The sequence below is a fragment of the Elgaria multicarinata genome, chromosome 11, assembly GCF_023053635.1.
Source record: "Elgaria multicarinata webbii isolate HBS135686 ecotype San Diego chromosome 11, rElgMul1.1.pri, whole genome shotgun sequence".
Taxonomy (NCBI): domain Eukaryota; kingdom Metazoa; phylum Chordata; class Lepidosauria; order Squamata; family Anguidae; genus Elgaria; species Elgaria multicarinata.
In genome coordinates, this window is record NC_086181.1 from 31,140,210 (window position 1) to 31,159,272 (window position 19,063).

The 19,063-nt window shown below is 46.9% G+C and overlaps 1 protein-coding gene across 1 annotated transcript in view; it reads right to left on the minus strand.

The window, feature by feature from the left end:
* Window positions 1-948: 948 nt before the first annotated feature.
* The window catches only part of PRKCG (protein kinase C gamma), a 54,653-nt gene continuing 36,538 nt past the window's right edge, over window positions 949-19,063 (minus strand). Inside the window, exons 8-18 of the mRNA XM_063138410.1 lie at window positions 18,704-18,791; window positions 18,362-18,391; window positions 15,763-15,900; window positions 12,878-13,051; window positions 12,195-12,286; window positions 10,143-10,205; window positions 9,562-9,700; window positions 7,921-8,001; window positions 6,314-6,421; window positions 5,804-5,944; window positions 949-5,286 (exon numbers count right to left, since the gene is read on the minus strand). Coding sequence (XP_062994480.1) covers window positions 4,930-5,286; window positions 5,804-5,944; window positions 6,314-6,421; window positions 7,921-8,001; window positions 9,562-9,700; window positions 10,143-10,205; window positions 12,195-12,286; window positions 12,878-13,051; window positions 15,763-15,900; window positions 18,362-18,391; window positions 18,704-18,791 — 1,411 coding nt within the window. The 3' untranslated portion in view covers window positions 949-4,929. The remainder of the gene's footprint in view (window positions 5,287-5,803; window positions 5,945-6,313; window positions 6,422-7,920; window positions 8,002-9,561; window positions 9,701-10,142; window positions 10,206-12,194; window positions 12,287-12,877; window positions 13,052-15,762; window positions 15,901-18,361; window positions 18,392-18,703; window positions 18,792-19,063) is intronic.

The window sequence follows — 19,063 nt, forward strand, 5'->3', positions numbered from 1 at the left end:
ATTCCCCCACCCTGAGCTCCAATTGAGGTCTTAAAGGGGAAAGTGGGTCATTCGTGGACATTATAGAAAAGGCCCCAATTGGAGTGGATGGTGGTGGTGCAGAATGAAATCCTTTCCCCTCCTCCACTCCAATCGGGTTCTTTAAGGTGGCGGGGGAATAACGTACTTTCTGCAGGACTCAGAAAGCTGCTTCCCCACACACACACTAGGTGTCCTCTTTTTTGGTTTCCCAAATATGGTCACCCTAGTCTGGAAGCACCCCAGAGAAAGAGATTCAATGGAGCTAGAAAGTATATGTGTCTGCAAGAAGGGAAAAGCCCAGGACTTCAATATCGAAAGTCACTAGATACAACAAAAAACAAACTATTCATGTTTTCCATTTGGCTCTTATTTCTTTATCACGCTCATAGGGCCTTTTGGGGTCTCCCCCATTCCTATTTTCAACCATCCCCCACCTCTGTTCTAATCATCTGGATTCCCCGTGGTCTCCCCAAAACGTCTTGCTCTTAGGCTACTGTCCTCCATCAGACACAGTAGTCCAAGTGAACTCTTGTGTACGAGTTTAAGGCTGCAGTCCTCTACTCACGGGGGCTTACTTCTGAATAGTCATGTATAAGAGATGTGCTGCAAGACCACAAATCTGAGCTTGTTTACCCAGAAGCAGTGGTGCAATCAGCAAAATGAGTTAAAGGTCTCCCAAACGTAGCAGGTCTGGCACAGCACATTTTGAAGAAAGTGAAGTAGTATACATTAGCATCTTAAAGATGGAGTCTCATAAAGGTCTGAAAACTGCCTAATTCTAACACTGTTTGGAAATAAGTCTCTCTGAGTTCCATGGGACCTACTGCTGGCAATGGAACCCCAAATGCCATGATGAGCTACGACACAAAGTCCAGAGCCCTACAAACTTAGTCACAGACAAAAAGACAAGGCACGTTGTGGATTGGATAAATATCTTTTATATTGAAATGCATAGGTGAGTCCATTAGTCTATGGTACTGGCTACAGGGAACCACAAGCCAAAGGGGAGAAGGTGTGAAGGGATGTCTGGTTATTCCCAAGCTGGGGATCTGCGAAAAGATTGAGGCAGGAAACTGGCGGAAGACTGATGTGCTGGAAGGATCAGGAAAACCAGAAGGAAATGAGCTGTGGGAATGTTTGGGACAGGAGAATGTCCTGGCACCCTCCTGGTCTTGCTAACCATCTTGCTCCCCTTTCAGGAGCTCTGGATTCCATCATCTTCTGCTCCAACCAGAGGTTACCTTAGGTAGGTAAAAAGGTGCAGCTTGGAGCCCATGCTTGCTCTAGGCCCCAACTTGGCCTAAGTTGCTGGTGGGCTGCATGGCCCTGGCAGCACTACACACCTAGCATCCATGCCCCTAGCTTTGCAGCCCTAAGTCTGGCCTGTCAAACTCTTTTATTACAGCCTTGCTATGTCACTTCATCAACCCTCAGTATTTACAGCTTATCAGAGAGGGACACACCAAGGCTAAAGAGAGTGTAGCCCGCTGGCATGGCGACATGTAGGCCCTGGCTGAAAGCTTCTCCAAAACTGAATTTGTCTCTCAGTCTGAAAGAAATTCAACAACTCTGGTGTAGAGTGGTAAAGCCATAAAGCCTTTCTACACAAGACTTTTATTGTGCACTCATGATTGTTCACTCACAGTAGTTTGTGGGTCCTTTACACGACATCATCATTCTCCAGGGTCTCTTCCACTCTTTGCAACCATTATCGCGGGTGTGTGTTTTTTCCTAATGGGGAAAGTCTGCTATTTTTTTAGAAAATAAACCCCATGTAATTGCACAACTCCACTAAACCAAAGCGCCATCTAGTGGTTGTATAAAGAAACATACAGAAAAGCAGAGAAAGAAACCCCCGGGGGGGAAAAGGACATGTAAAGGAGCCAATCTTAATTCCACAAAGAATCAGGAAGCAGAAGCCCCCGGGGTAAAGGTGTGGGTTAAAACCCTCATGTAAAAATATCCTTAATCCTGCCTGCAAAAATTTAAAGGTGAGAGGAGACAGGTGAAGAAGAACTGGTACTGACCCAGGCACCCTAGGATCTGGTGTCTTATATGTGAGAGGAGAATGTCATTTAAATTTTTCACTTAGTTTGCCAACATATCCTGCCAGCAGAATAATACTTCCTCTTCTGCCACCTGCCAACCAAGGCCCAGGTTTCATTACTTTTTAGCATAGGAAAGTTGCCCAAGTACATTTTATACATGCCAGTTTGGCATAGTCCAATTGACATTGCATTTTGAGTGTGCCCTATCATGGAAATAGCTAGAATTGTCACATCAGGACAAACTATTAGTTTTCTATAGGTTTCCATCATGTGGTAAATGAACACCAGTCTTTTACTGCATAATGAAATATTCACCACACAAAATGGACAGGGTGCCTTTTCCGCATCAAAAAGTACAATGAAAATCATGTCTTAGCATACAGACCGCAATTGGTTAAGAACAGCTCTGGAGACTTTGGAGATGAGGTGAAGGTGCTGTTTTCAGTTTACTGCACCTGTTTTAAAGCCGGAAAGAGACTGCCAGGTGTAACTTGGGAGAACAGATGCAGCCAGTGAGGTGTCCATTTAGCAGGATGGCAATGTGGGAACAGGTGTATAAATAAATAAATATATGTATACTATTCATATAATAGTCCATGCACCGGAGAGAAGAAAAAGTTTGCATTTGGACATGCTGTGTTATGGAAGAAGGAAAATATTTTCTCCTCAGAGTCTAGCGCCACCTCCGTCGCTGTCATCACTTCCTTCCAAAGTTTGATTTCCAACCGCTCAGTGGGTGATAAGGGCAGCCGTGTTAGAGAAAGCAAGGCAAAGGTGTCAGTGAGGGGGGACTGAGCCAACAGGACTCAAAAGGGCGAGGACTGTACCCCAGAGAGTGAGGCATCATGGGTGGTAGGGGTACGGCTGGTGAGGATTTCACCACTTTTGTGTGGAAGCAGACACCCTCACTAGGCATGAGGTATAAGTAATTAGGGTTTGAGGTTTGGGTAGATATATCAAGTTTAGGATTACATCGTCACACTGTAGCAGATGGGGGTCAGAAAAGCACCGTGGAGGTGAAGTTTAGGGTTAGGGTCTAAGGGTGGGATGAGGAATGGTAAGAGAAAGGGTTTCAGGAAATTATTTGAACAACCAACTAGTGAGTGGAGGGGGAAGGTGTTGTTTCCTGACACTTGCTTAATTTTAAAAAATTACTTCAGGGGAATGCAAACCCAAGATCACTTCACGCTGATAAGTTCTCCCTTAACATTTTAAGCCTGTTAAAAACAAACAAAAGGCTATCTGTTTGTATAATCAAGACAAATAGCAATGAAAGGGTGGATTCCTCTCCCTGCCCCCCACCCCACCCTGCCCCATCTTTCAGGGCAGATCTACTACTGATCACATAACTGTCCTATGGCTGTTTCTCTAAGTCCAGGGCTTTCTGGTTTAATGATGGCCATGGCCTTCCCTCATATCCTTTACAAAAAACGTACACCCCCCCCCCCGTGCCAACTCCAGGTTTCTGAAGGCCCTTGGGCCAGGCAGCCTCAATGGGGCCTCTCCTTCAGTGAGTCTGCATTCACGTCGCCATGGTCACCATCGGCTCTTGCTCCTCATCTTCTTTCTCATCATTGTTACTACTTGCTTTCTTGACAGGCAGAGAGCCAGTGAGCAAGTAGGCCGTGGCATCTGCTGCTGCTCCACCTCAGTTGCGTGGTCCAGAGCAAGACGGAGGTGAACAAGCAGATTGCCATGGTGAAGAGGAGGAGCAAGTCCATGGCATTCTTATCGATGAGCCCGTGCTGTGGTGCGGGCCCTCGGCGGGGCCCCTAACCATCCCTACCTTCGATGCCAGCCCTGCTGTGCCATATTCAAAAGGGATTCAGGGGACGAAATCACATTCGTAGGGGATGAATACAGGTTGAGTTCAGTGGTTCTGTGACTGCTTTGCATTGAGATTTAAATTTCCACCACACAGCTTCATTTTATCGCCTCATTACTCAGCCCAATTTCCAGAGCTTTGGGGCCATGTGGTAAACCTGGAACTAGGGAAGAGGCCAGGGCCTAGGTGGCTCCTAGGCAAATTTCAGCCACGATACTCATCATTTCTCACAAATGTAAACTGCTTAGGGATTTTAATATTTAAGCAGTATGGAAGTCTTGTCAATAAAATTAATAAATAAAGTAAGTACAGCTCTGTCTATTGCCCCTTACCCATTTAAAGTTGTTTGTTTTTTAAGAAGAAAATATGCATGTTATGAAATTAGCCCAAAGAAATCCCCAAATTAAGCTAAATCAGGGTAATTTCTGAACATGTGAAGGTTATCCAGGACACCAGTTATGGGGCAGGAAGAGAGGTGGAGATAAGAGTTCACTAGCCCCTCCCTTTCAAAACCTGAACTCAGCCAAATCATGACCTCCTCCTAGCTTTCTTAATACAGTAGCTAAAGGTACCCCCACAAAAGGTGGAAAGGCCAGGGGGTCCTGGACCCTTGTAATTCGAGTACTGAAGTTATCACTACCCCTGTTTTCACAATTCTTAACAGTAATGCCTGGGGCAGTTTGTGAGAACACAACTTCAGTTAAACTTCAGGATGCTCAAAAAAGTTAACCATGACTTAGGAAGGAGTGCTGTTTCATCAGGGCTTTTTAAAACTCTCTGTCACTATAGATATAGATACAAATATAGTCCATGTCTGTGTGCCTTCATTCTTAACCTCACCACTTTGGTTGTACCTAATAGAGGAAGTAAGAGAGGGAAGCAACACGCCAGAGGAGGCAATTCACAATGTCTTCAGGGATCATATGGTCAGGGTTAGGGCTGGGTTTCGAGCTGGAGTCATGCTCTCAGGAGCGGAGTTCTACGGGCAAGGCTTGACTTAGGGATGTTAGGGTCAAAGGTCATCAGGGTTCATTCTCACACTAAGGAGGTTGGGGAAGGGAGCATCCCAGTTGGGGAAAGGGGCAGGCCGGTTGGGGAGAGGGGCAGCCTGGTTGGGGAGAGGGGCAGCCCGGCTGGGGAGAGAGGCAGCCCGGCTGGGGAGAGAGGCAGCCCGGCTGGGGAGAGGGGCAGCCCGGTTGGGGAGAGGGGCAGCCCGGTTGGGGAAAGGCTTCCCCGTCGCAATGTGGATGGATGCACGAATTCAGGGTTGATGTAGGTGAACCCCTGGAATTCGCTCTGGTCAATGCTTGCCAGGACCAGCTGGTCTGGGGGCGTCAGCGCTGGTGGTGCCCGTGTGAAAAACTTGTCAAAGTTTTCGCCGCTTCGGCCGCACTGGAGTAGGGAGGAGAAGAGAAAAGGAAAAGGGGGAAAGGAGGGAACAAGGAAAATGAAAAGAGAAAGGGGAGGAGAGTTATATCTCGATCTGTTTCTTTAAGGCAACATCCTATCTTTTGTTTGTTATATTTCACTTGGTAAGGCTTCAAACCATTAAGATACAGGATGACATTTCTGAAATTAAAAGCCAAGCTCGAATTTTCAATTTTCAAACTCTTAACTTTTTGAGTTTTGTTTAACGTATCTTTTACTCTCGAGAACAAAAATGGAAGTCAGAAAACTTGAAAAGCTATGAAATTTTAAATTTCAGAAATCCAAATTTAAAATGTTGAAAAGTCTCATTATTTCATTTATACTGTGTGCATGAACTGAATTAAGGGAGTCTGTAATCTCCATACAGAACAGGTATGTATGACAATAGGTGTATGCCTGCCTGCGTGTGCTGGTACATGTGTGCACATCAGGTGGTGTGAGTCTGCATCGTAGGTTCATTCAGAGACCAAAGGCTACTCACTGGCCTGGGGATGAAAGGCGGAGGGATTTCCAGCTGCTCCAGTCTCTCCCATTCCATCCAGCGGAAAAAGCCATGCTCCCGAATGTCCCGTTCCCCTTCTGGCCCTGATCCCAGGCGCTTCAGGGGATGTTTGGTCAAGAACTAGGAGGAGAAAGAGAGTTTTGAGAGGTGCAGACTCCAATCCAAGACTGCCTATGTCAGAGTAAAACAAGACTCGAACTCAAGAAACCTGTGTTCCCAAATAGACATTGGCCAAGGGGTGGTCATGTGGAGGCTGAGGGATGCCCACAAGGGAAGAGAGGGAGAAATCCTCCAGGGCAAATGTTCCCTCCGGCCACGTTTGCCCTAAACTGGGTTTCACAGCAGAGCTTGAAAAAGTCCATTAAGAATTTCAGGGGACAATCAACTCATTCTTCCCTGCAAGGAAGCCCATCCTTCAGCACGGCCTCAGAAAAGGTGATATGGAGCCTTCACCCCTCCAGAAAGCGCCAGTTCCGATCCAAGACTCACCCCCTTGCAGATGGAGACAGCCTCTCGTGAGAGCGATTTAGGATAGGACACCGTGTGCTCCATGATTGACTGGAAGAGTTCGTCTTCGTCCTCTCCATCAAATGGTGGCTGTGGGCCAGGCGAACAGGGAGAATGAGCAAGAGGCATTTCCTTCGTTTCAGAAAGCACATCATGGGTGGAATCATGAGATACAATTTTCACATTTTACAAGCTCAGTGCATGCACAGGACCAGCTCAGCCTTCCCCAATCTGATGACCTCCAGAGCTTTTAGACTACAACTCCCAGCATTGCTGACCATTGGCTGGGGTGGGTGGGAGTTGAATTCCAAAACATCTGGAGGTTGGGGAAGTCTGACCTAGGTACTGTGAACAACTTCACAGAAGAGGTGGAAACAGTGATAAAGTACGGATGAACTGTTTGCTGTTTTCACACCTCCTAGTGTTGTGCAAGGGAGGAGTTGTACACCTTCCAGATAGGTTGCACAACTGTACATGGATGCACAAAGAATATACAAGTAGTCTTGCTCTAACTCACCTACATTTCACATCCTCTTCCAGGCATCACATGAATGACCTTTCTTTCTAATGGGCAATGCAAACCGAATAAAGTGACACTGAATCCAATGGGATTTTCTGCGTAGCATTGACATTTTAGCCTAATCTCTTTCTAATTGAGCTCTGGCATCCACCTCCAACGTAGAACTTCCTCTACCCTGAGATCCACTAGGATCCATCTTCCCTAGAATTCCAGATCCCTCTTATTAGATCCACGAGTCCTGGAATTCAATAAGGTCATCAGGATTTCATCACAGACATGGGGAGCAACCTACTCCCAAGATCCAGCTACCTAAGTGGTCAATTCTGTAGGAAAAGTTCACAGGCGTCACCATACACATATCCACAAAGGCGTGCACACCCCTCTCCAGGATCAACCTATTTCTAAGATCCCTCCTCCAAGGGAATTGTTCTCTGATGAAAATCCTTTCAGGGTAGCTTTCTGTTAAGATGCACAAACATGAGTCTCCCCCTAGGATTTAGCCATCATTGAGATTGATTCCACCAAGATCACTGTTTCCCTGCCTCCCTTCAGGCCCCGCTGCCAGAACCAGGAGCAACTTATTTATTTATTATTTATTTATTTAATTAATTTATATACCGCCCCATAGCCGAAGCTCTCTGGGCGGTTTATAAAAGTTAAAAACAGTGAACATGAAAAAGTATACAAAATTTAAAACCATCAAAAACATAAAAGCAACAGTATAAAAACAACGGTATCCATTTAAAAACAACTACATATGAGGAGAGGTATACTGTAACAGGGTACTATAATATCCTTCTATTTCCAATATATATATATATATATATATATATATATATATATATATATATTCCAGCATCTGTGCAATATGATATGAGAAACTGTTAGCCAATTGCCACACAGCATCTTTGAGAATGACATTTATCCCAATCATTGCAAAGAACAACCTTTTAAGAATGGGATGTGACTGGGATGTGTTCTTAGGATGTTGTTGTAACTTCCTCCCTTACCACCAAGATATACCCTGAACTGGATAGATGGTGAAAAGGCTCCATCCGAGAACACTTACCTGCCCAGCTAACATTTCATACAGAAGGACCCCAAACGACCACCAGTCCACAGATTTCCCATACGGCTGATAGGCAATAATCTAAGGCCAGAAGGAATGGGAGATTAGATCACTTGAGACCTTTTAATCCCACTTTTTTGAGCCAACGAGCTCCAACGAAGCACCTTACAAAAACAAGCCATTAAAAATGTCACAGACAATACAAGTTGCAGTCAATAGAACAAATTCAAACAATAAAAAAATGAGAAGCCTAGCGGAAGCACTAACATAATTTAATTGATTCCAAAAGCCCTCTGAAATAAAATGGTCCTCACCCGATGTCTGGGAGCTGGTAGAATAAGAGCAAGATGAGGCTCTCTGGAGAGCAACTTCCACATCTTCCTCAGTGCTGTAGCCACAAAGATCCTGTTCCATGTTGGCACCCTTCATGCTTCCATCAGAGGGTGACATGGAGGAGAGCCTCAGCTCCTGACCAAAGTGTGTGGTGGGTGTGTGGGTGTGGGGGTGTGGGGGTGTTTAGACAGCCCAAAGTGGATGGGGCCACCCTGACAACTGCTACGCAGCCCCCCGGACATGCTTTCTCAGACCCCATTCTACCCCACCCCCTTCTGAGCCACTTTCACTCCACCCCCTTGCCTTTCTTAACTGGGAGAGCCACTCTCGGCAGTCAAGAGCTAGTGACCCAGTTCGCATGATCTGTGGTTTAACCTATGGGCTGTTGTAGGGTTATTTGAGGGCTGTTTAACTCTCTCACAAGCCACGTTGCCCCGGTTCAGACAATATGATCAGCTGTGCAGTGATTATACAAATTATGCCTGGCATGGCGCTAGTGTGTGCCATCGCTCACAAAAAGCCACAGTGCCTTGTTTAAGCAACAGTGGCTTGTTTCAATCATGTCACCCAGCCTCCTCTTTCTTCTGCAAGGAGGTCAGGGGGGTGGGGAGATTTAAGGAATGGAGAGGGGCCTCACCGGAGGCCTTCATGTGCTGGATGGGGAGGCCTGGCAGGCCAAATTTGTCCTGTGGTCCAGAGGTTCCCCATCCTTGATTTAGGTCTTTTTAACTCAACAGTGGCACCTTGAATTGGGAACCAAAACCTACTGGGAGCGAACACAGTTGTTTTAGAATTGGAGTGCTATGTGCATTGCGACTTGCCCTTGTTAACAGACCTGAAACTGCATTCTGGAACAGTGTGGTGGATTTTTCAACAGCAGCCCCACACAGACAATGGCGCAGCTAGGGCTGGACCCTGGGGCCAAAGCTAGGGTGGCCCTACGGAAAGGAGGACAGGGCTCCTCTATCTTGAATAGTTGCATAAAAAAGGGAATTTCAGCAGGTGCCATTTGTATACATGCAGTGTCTGATGAAATCCCCTCCTCATCACAACAGCTAAAGCTGCAAGAGCCCTGCCCTCTTTTGTATCTGGTCATTCAGGGCAGGGCTTCTGCACACCTAGTTTGGACTGGAGCATAGAGTGTAGGAATTTGAAACCAGCACTCTGGAGTGTTTAGAGGGCAGTAACTTAACTTATAAGATTCAATGGGGGAATTTAGATTACAGCAGAAGGAACTTGATCTTTCTTTGGAAGGAGCCTGTGGTCAATTGTGGGATCAAGGACCTAAGACTTAGGAGGGTTCTGTACCTCTGGAGCAATGTAGTCAGGTGTTCCACAAAAGGTCCGGGTTGTGATGCCAGGAAAAATGTTTTCTTTACACATCCCAAAATCTGTGATCTTAATGTGACCGTCGGCATCCAACATTACGTTATCCAGTTTCAAGTCCCTAGGAAGGAAAGACAAAGCCAGCTGTTGGAAGGCTGTCCTGCCAGCAGAGGGCGCCAGATGACATCTAGGATGACGTGGTTCAAGAGCGCAATCCTGATCTGCCTATTAAATCCTTGATAATCGGAAGTGGGGAAATGTGCTAAAGAGAGGGTTACATGGGGGAGGGGGAGGAGAACGGAGCTGGAGCCCTGCGTACTCGGGGAAAGAGTGGGATTTTGCAGAGCTGTTATCAGGAACCCTGCATTTCCTAATCTGTTTTGGGAGGGTGTATATATGGGACAGCAATCATAGGGCATGTCTACGCCAGCCATTTATCCCGGGATCGTCCCGGGATTATCCCTGTGCATGCAAATGACACACAGGGAATCCCGAGAGCAGGCGGGACGATCCCTCCATTTTCATGGGATAATCCTTAGGTGTAGAAAGGGCCATAGACTCACCTGTAAATAATTCCCTTGTTATGCAAAAAGAACAGGCCGATCGCAATTTCTGCAGCATAAAACCTATCATAGAAAAGATTAGAGAGAAAGGGCGGGGGGGGGCAGGAGGGAGAGAGTATTAGCAAATATCTCATTAGTAGAATCGTCAGAGGAGTCTTGGTGGCACCTCTGATGGCCACTTTTCGTATTACATTCAAAAGCTACAGGCAGGCACATTCTCTAGCCAAGCCATTCTGGTTTTGGGCAGCTACTTCACACATGACTTTTCCCCACGCCAAGAAGAAATTGTAATGTGTGAAATCGTAATGTGTGCACAATAAAGAGAGTGTTTTTTATTCTAGGTACAACTGATAGGAAGCCACCGGGTAGAATGACTTCCTGTTGCATGTACTAGGATTTTAAAAAATCCCACATCTTTCACACATGACCTGGGACATGGGTTGGCTGACAATAATTACTAGTACCCAGGCATCAGTACTCAGGTATTAATAATACACAACAGTTGAAGTATTAATTCTTGTTAATCTAAAGGTTTATTGTTGTTTATATAGCACCATCACTGTGCACAGCATTGACAAGAAGTCAGGTCTCTGTCCCGAAGTAGCTTACAATCTAAAATTTGGCACAAGGGAAGTAATAGGGAAGAAATGAGGAACAGTTTTTCTCCTGAGGGCCAGGTTCCCTTGGGGAGTAATCAGTTACAGCAACTGGACACTTGTTGATTTCACATTGTCACTCAGTAACACAACTTTACTGGAGTATAATAACTTCCTATGAAATTATTATACTTCATTCAGCAGCTGAATGAAGCAATAGAATCCCGAAGTGGTAGATTGGAAAGTACCATTTCGGTCTGCAGTGAGGGAATCACATGTTTGAATGCTCCAGAGTGTAAAACTCCCTGCAAGAAGAAAATAAGTGCATCAGGGAGAAAGGTTTTAGCCCAGCTTGCTCCCTGCTGAACTAGATTCCACTTGCAGGGAGTATTGCTGCTGTTGTTGTTTTTTCATTGGGGCGTATTTAAAAATGTGATCCCACTCCACACACCTCTGCCTGCAATCTGAGCTTGTACAGTGCCGAAGTATAGAAGTCCACTGCCTCAGAACTCAATTACCTCCACTCCACTGCAATTGTGGACTAGTTCTCCATCACATGTCTGACTCTTCTAAAAGGACACTAGGATGGATCTAGGCGCAGGCATCATGCATGTGTATTTCATGCAGAGAGCAAGTGAGTAAAAGATTTAGATTTAGGAAATGACACAGGGGGTGGAAACACTAAGCACCTCCCCACTCCCGTACCATCTCCCTGATCAACCTAGCACCCACCCACCCCCCACACCTCCTACCAGCATTTGGTTTAATAAAAAATAAGTTTGGACACTACCAATTGTTTATAGTGTGGCCCTTAAGCACTGTAAGCTTTGGAAGTCCTCAGGTTAAGCATCCTCAATGGAGCCCCTTAACCCAAAAGAGGTGGGATGTGCAAATTAAGAAATTGTCCAGAACGCCTCTATCTTCTCAGGTGCCCAATTGCAAAGTAAAAACAGTAGTGCTATTTGGAACAGTGGGCCTGTCGTCAGTTTTGGGGTATTATTTATTAGGTGCCTTTCTCTTTAAAAAAAAGACCCAGTGGACTTACAATGAAATTATTAAAACATACAAAATCTAAAAAGGAAAACATCGTAAGACAACTGAAAGTCCAGCATATGCCTCCAAATGTCTCGACCTGGTGCCAAAAAGATGACAAGGTTGGTGCCAGGCGGGCCTCTCTGGGGAGAATGTTCCGCAGTCAGGGGGCCACCAGAGAAAAGGCCCTCTCCCTTGTGCCATCCTCTGAACCTCCTTCAGGGGAGGGACTCTGAGCAAATGGCTGGACCTTACCACCCTCTAGAGCCAGCCCTGATCTTAAGGTTTGTCTTGATAAGGCAAACAGTTCTCAAAAGTGACGATCCTTGGGCTGGAGTGACTATTTCTACAGGCAAAGAGAGAGAGAGAGAGAGAGAGAGAGAGAGAGAGAGAGAGAGGTCCATTTCCAAAGAGACTCACGTACATAGCATGTGGTTCCTTGAATTTCCCAACCTGCTGGATATGATACATCAGGTCTCCTCCGTTGACATACTCCATAACAAAATAGAGCCGATCCTTGAATGAAAAGACCAGGATATACCCATTACCAACCCAGACTGACAAAATAAAGTCTAGATAACGTAGGATGTTTCCTGCCCTCTCCGCTCTGGCATCCTGGGTATGTAGCAGGACTGCACATCTAGTTAATTAACCAGTTAATACATTTTTATTGGCTAAAAACATGACCCAATTAAATGGACAGCAAGTTTTAATTTTACTTAATCATCATTTTGAATAGAACTACTTATGAAACTTGCAGGTAGTAAGCCAAGTTAGAAAAGGGTTTTCCTTCTCTGAATGCCTCTTGTAAAATGATGCTTTACTGTGATGTATGTGGGCATCATTAAAAAACAAAAAAAGTATGTTCCTTGCTCCCTTTAGAGCTATTGTTTTTTCATGTGCACAAATGTAGGTGGACATTTAAATAATCTGCCCACAAAAAAAAAAATGATTGTGTACAATTCAATGCATGTTTAGACAGAAAAAAAGTCCTGCAACTCACAGCATTCCCCAGCCAGAATGTCTAAACATGCTTTGAATTGCACCCTAAATGGCTAAGATTTCTTTAATTGAGTGGCAGCCCCAACAGGGAGCCACAGGGATTACCGCGGTTTGGAAGGTGGAGTGCAGTTGGGTTAGGAAATGTGGACGCTCCCCCATGGCCAAGACCCGCTTTTCTACCATGGTGCATTCAACATCATCATCTTGAATGATCACATCTTTCTTGAGGATCTTGATGGCAAACAGTTCGTCAGTTCCACGGCGCTCTGCCAACATCACCTGTAGGGAGAGAATCCCAAAGTCTTGGTTCTTGTCCGCTCCTACCCCCCAAAAAAACCAAGGACCCTGGCTGCTCTCCCTCCCTGCAATCATTTAGATCAGCTTTACCCAAGCTGAGTCCCTGCAGTTTTCTGGGATGGCAACTCCCACTAGTCTGAGCCAGCCTGGCCAATGGGATGGTGGAAATTGTAGTCCAAAATGTCTGGAGGGACCCAGTTTGGGGAAAGCTGCCTTAGACAAAATTCCATTCCCAGGCAGGAGACAGACAATCATTCTTGAGTGAGATAAAAGATACTGATTCCCTATGGTGTACCCACTCCTCTCTTTTGCCCTATTCTCATCTTTAGCCAAAAGGTTTTTGCAGGTTTTCTGAAAAACAGATGAACAGAGACAAAAGTAGGATCAGCAACTGGCGCAAAATCAAAATACCAGCACCACCACTAGCCACGAAATTAACTGACCTATTTATTGGCAGGCAATGAATTTTGCTGGGGGCCATTCTGAGGATTTTCAGGGAGGAGAATAGTGCCAAAAGGTTCATGAGAGCCAGGGGGTTACCACCACTGGTGACGCCAGGGCTGGCCAAAGACCATTTGTTGCCTGAGATGAAGGACCAGATGGCCACCTGCCCATTCCAGGTACAGAAGCTGGCAGCTGAATCTTACCTCCACACTGGCGATGGGACAGTGTCCCCCAGCATAGCAGAGGGAGGTTAATTTGGGAACAGGGTGGGGGGAAGGGCACAGGACATGTTGTGTGGCATACACACCTCTGTCCTCCAACAGAGAGGAAAGGCTGGGAAGTCCCGGAGGAACAGCTGGGAAGCTGCCATCACTGACCCCCCTCCCAACACGTGCTGTCTGAGTCAGTCACTTCACTCTACCTAATGGTAGAGACGGCCCGTGGTGGGCTGTAGCAGGGAGCTCTCTTTTTTTGTGGGTTTTGCTTGTTTGTTTTTCCTTTAACTTCCTTTATCCATTTCTAAAGTTCCATCGCCGCAGGCAGCTGGTGGAACTCCTCCTGGCCAGCTGCCATGTTCTTCTTGGTTGGTTGGTTGGTTTTTTGTCTATTTAGTAAGGAAATTATATCCTGCCTTTTCTGCGGCTTCTTTGTTAACTCACTCAAGGTGGCTCACAATACGAAATTCAACATAACCAATCATTAAAACACCAAGAACCAAACCACTTGAAACAGAGACAGGGATAGAAGATAAAATGTCATCAAAATGCCGGGGAGAAATAAAATATAAACAGCTGGACAGGCCAAGTGCCTGTCATGGGGTGGCAGGAGATCATCAGGGGGGGAGCAGGGCTTCCAGGGTTGTTGCTGGGCTCTTAAAAGATTCAGGACTTCGGTCCACAGGACACAAATCTGCATAAAATCTGCATCTACTAATTTATATTAAATATATGCATGTTTTAGCAATAATAACTAGGATTTAAATTTCACAGCAGGCAAACCTAGCCAATCAATTTCATTCCAAATAATTCCAAATAAAATAAATTCTGCAATTAATCTGCATGTTGACCCAAGGAAAGGCATATTTCTAAGCTTAACTGTTATGCAAGGAGATGTTGCAGCATGTGGGAAGCGGAGAGTTAAGCATTTCTTCACCAGCTATTACTGATCCTTGAAAACTGCCCTGGGGAGAAACCTTCCATTGACACCAGTGGACACTCTGGGCTCTGTGGAATAAATCTGGGACCCTAGGAAATAGATTCAGGGCTGGGACCCTATGGGCCCAGGTGTAGCAATTTCCCTGCTAGGCCTCCCTAAAAAGGGAGTTTCACATCCTCAGTGTAGCCACAGAGAAGGCTCTCTCTCGTGTCCCACCCAATCATACTTCTGATATTGGGACATGGATAGGGTGACCATATGAAAAGGAGGACAGGGCTCCTGTATCTTTAACATTTGTATAGAAGAGGGAATTTCAGCAGGTGTCATTTGTATTCATGCAGCACCTCATGAGGTTCCCTCTTCATCACAACAGTTAAAGCTGCAGGAGCCCTGCCCTCTTGATCAGATACAAAAGAGGGCAGGGCTCCTGCAACTTTAACTGTTGTGATGAAGAAGGGATTTCACCAGGTTCCCCATATATACAAATGACACCTGCTGAAATTCCCTTTTCAATACAACTGTTGAAGATGCAGGAGCCCTACCCTCCTTTTCATATGGTCACCCTAGACATGGAGAAGAGCTTCTCCAATGCATCTTCCCTCAGAATCCCCCAGACACAGTGATGTACTGGGGCATTCTGGGTAGAAAATAGCAGCCGCACTATTGTACACCACACATTGAGGCCCGTGCGGCTTTAAGCCATTGAAGTAGATCCACTTCTTCCATCATCTAGATAAGCTTCCTGGTTTTTTTCCATGGGGCCGGAGACAGATAATAGTGTAGGTGTGCATTTCAGCACTGGAGAAGGGGGGAGTGTACACTCCCCAAAGATCGAGTGAGGGAAAGAAAAAGAGCTTTTTGAAATAGTGGGGCAGTATTGCATGGTGAGGGGGAGGGCATACGGGGGCAAGTCCATTTACACATGTTTTTCTTGGCGGTAAATGATTTTTTGCACAGATGTGCTTTTCTCACCCCACCTCTTTAAATGGAAATGCAACCCAGACTGTGCAGCACACTGCTGCCCTGGTGCATGCATCCATACAGCGCCTTCCTCTGTACACACTCATGCTCAAGTTTCCTAACTGCAGGCCCACCTTGCCAAAACTGCCTTTGCCCAGCACCATGAGAAAGTTGAAGTCGGAGATGTGGAAGCGGTTGGTGCCAAAGAATCCGCCCCGCTTGGGGTCCGTGGGGCTCGGAGACGGCGATGGGATGGGGCCGTGACGGACCTTCTGCAGGGCACATGGTGGTAAAGGAGGAGGAGGAGAGAAAACACAGACTCAGAGAGAGGTGAGCGCCTCCTGCTTGCTCAGAGTAAGAGGCATGAGAACCGGTGCGCTCAATTCTGCAATATCTGTGCCACAGAGACTCATTGGCCCTGTTTCAACAGCCTGCCCTGGATGTTCACCCCCTTAACGATTTTGTTGAAACGGGACCTGGTGAGGTGCAGAAATCTCCTTAACGAACACATGCTCTGTACTTGTACTCAAATTCCCAGAGGTTAGGGAAGAGTCTGGGAGATTTGTGCATGAGCAGTAAGGTCATTTCATTTTGGTGCATGTGCAGTTCCAAATGAACATTTTAAAGTCGGAGTTGTGGGCAGTTGGTGAAGAGGCGGAGCCCAGAGGTACACAATGAGGAGAGGAGGTGCTGTGGTGGCTCAACAGTAAACCATTTGCTTTGCACGCAGGAAGTCCCAGCTTTAACGCCCAGGACCTCCGGTTAATAAGATCTCAGAGCAGGGAAAGACCTCTGAGATTTTGGAAAGCCGCCGCCAGTCAGAATGAGAAATCCTGACAGAGGGCCAGTTGAGAGGATTATGTGGCTGATCTAAACATGAAAACTACAAGACAATGTTGGAGGGCTCCACCCCAAACATACAGCCACAGCTCCTTCTATGAACAAGCGTCCAACTGATGAAGACTCTTCGAAACAGGAATTGTACCGGACACCTGTATTATTTAGACGCCTAGAACTATTTAGACGCCTAGAAATGTGAATGCTTATTTAGACAGTGTGAAAGTGTGGGGGGATACATTCTGTACCTTTACTACAAAAATATTTCCCCCATATGCTGTTTTGTAACATGTTATTGTGACTTTAGTGCTGACACACTGGACACTGTTATTGTTATTGTTTTCTTTATTTTCTATATAGTGGAATCTTCTGCACCGTTGGATTTCTTTGGAGGGGTTTAAGGCGGTGTATCGGCAAGGAGAAAGTGTTTTGTATACTTTTTACAAACTGTATATGTAAGAATTCTGTATATATCACCCACATTCGTAATAGATTGCGTCTATCTTATATTTCACGAGTGAGTCTTTGTGGTTGAATGCTCAGCACCCCAATTGTGTTTCTGATTTAGTGTAAGGCAGCTTTCTATCTTCAAGGAATCACCCTACACGGGAAGCCCAGTCTCGCTGCAGAGGTCCCCAGTGTTTTGTCTTTCCTTTTCTAAACTTTTCGCCCCACAAGTACTTCGTGGCCAGATCCAGAAAATCCAGATCAGGCCCGATCCTCTTCGCGCCGCTCCGCCGGTCCCCCGCTCCACTCCGCGGAGCGAGATCCGGCTTCACCACCATCGCTACATGGACGGTGCCGTCGCTGCCGTCGCCAAGTAAGCCACCGCCCCACCCCCTTACCTGTGTCCATCGTCGCAGGCTTCAATTGAGGCCCTGGATTGAATCCAGAAGAGGCCTTAGCCTTCACTTCTGGCTTCAATCGGGGCCTCACTTGAAGCCCGCGACGGACACAGGTAAGCCTCCCTCCTCCCTGTCCCCTTACCTGGCTCCGCTGCTGTTGCCGCATGGATGGCGGCGGTGGCGGCACCAGGTAGGCCAAAAAAAAACCCCGCCCCCTTCCCTGCGTCCGTCGCAGGCTTCAATTGAGGCCCCGGTTGAAGCCAGAAGTTCCGGCTTCAACCAGGGCCTCAATTGAAGCCCGCGACGGACGCAGGTAAGCCTCCTTCCTCCCTGCCCCCTTACCTGGCTCCATCGCCATCACCACAGGGACTGCAGCGGCGGTGCCAGATGAGTCCCCCTCCCCCCCACTTACCTGCATCCAGAACTCTGGATTGGGGCGACCCTCTTCGCCTCGATCCACAGCCCCCCCCCCAACTCTCTTTGCCTCCACCTTTTCCGGAGGCGAATCAGGCCGCCTCGCTCCTGCTTCTCTGAACTAAAGAGAAGCGGAGCACAGCCCTACTTATTACCTTCCACTCACCTCCTTCCAAAGAATGTGGGAGCAGATTCCAGACAGACAAAAAGATACGGTTCTTTGGCATACAATGCAAAATTAGCCAGTGGGGTTCAATCGGCAGCTAAAATGGTGCCCAAAGAGGATGGAGGGTATGCGCGCCTACAGCTATGAGCCACGCTAGCTGGAAGTAGAACATCCATGCTCAAGGGCCACTATGCCTCTGGTTGCCAGGCACTGAAGGCAAGCAAGAGAGGATGTGCCATCTTCACTGTGTCCCACTCGTCAGCAGCCTGGGAACAGCTGGCACCGGCCAGTCACTGTTGCATTCAATGGACATTTCACTGACCGAGTGTGGGGCTGTTTCTCCCCTCTAACATGCTAGAAATCAGCTCCGAAACTGACTGAAGCTCTTACAGGCAGCAAAAGGGAAGCCTCCTCCACCCCACCTCATTGCACCCAGGAAAGGTTGGGAGAAAATAAAGAAATGGTGGGTACCTCGTAGAGCTCCAGAGGGAAGTTGCAAGCCTAAAAGGCAAAAGGATCAAGACTTAGGCAGTTGCACAAGTAACCTCTGTCCCGTCCCATCTCCTGGTTGGAAATTCCCTCTCAGGTTAATTGCCAGCCATCCAGCCAGACCACCCACTCGCTTCAAGTCCTCAGAGAAAAAGTGGCCCACAGGTATTCCCCCGCCCCCGCCAACCCTGCTCCTGTTGTGATAGCAGCGCCCCCTAGCTGCGAGGTGGTGCGTGTACGCTTTGTGGTCGGGCTGGGCATGGCACGTAGTGGGTTGACCGGGGGAGTGCCAATCCAAGCAGCCCCCGGGAGCCCCAAGGTTACCTCAAATTTCTGCAACAGCCCACAGTTTTCTGCATCAGCCACAGGGACACTATAATATTCGCCCTCCTCCTGATTGAGCAATTTGTACCTGGGACAGCAACGCAGACAGGGACACCGGGCAGGGAGAAGACGGCGGGGGCGGGGGGTGGGGGTGAACGAGAGGAGGGAGGGAGCAATCGGGGAGATGGATGGCAGAGAGGAAAATAGAAGGAAACAGGAACGGAAGAGTAAAATGAGTGGACGAAAGTAAAAATGAGGGAGATTTGATGTGTCAGATTAGATAGATAGATTAGATTAGATAATGGAGCCATTCAGGCAAACAGATAAAAACCCAAAAAGACGCCAAGACGGACAGGAAAA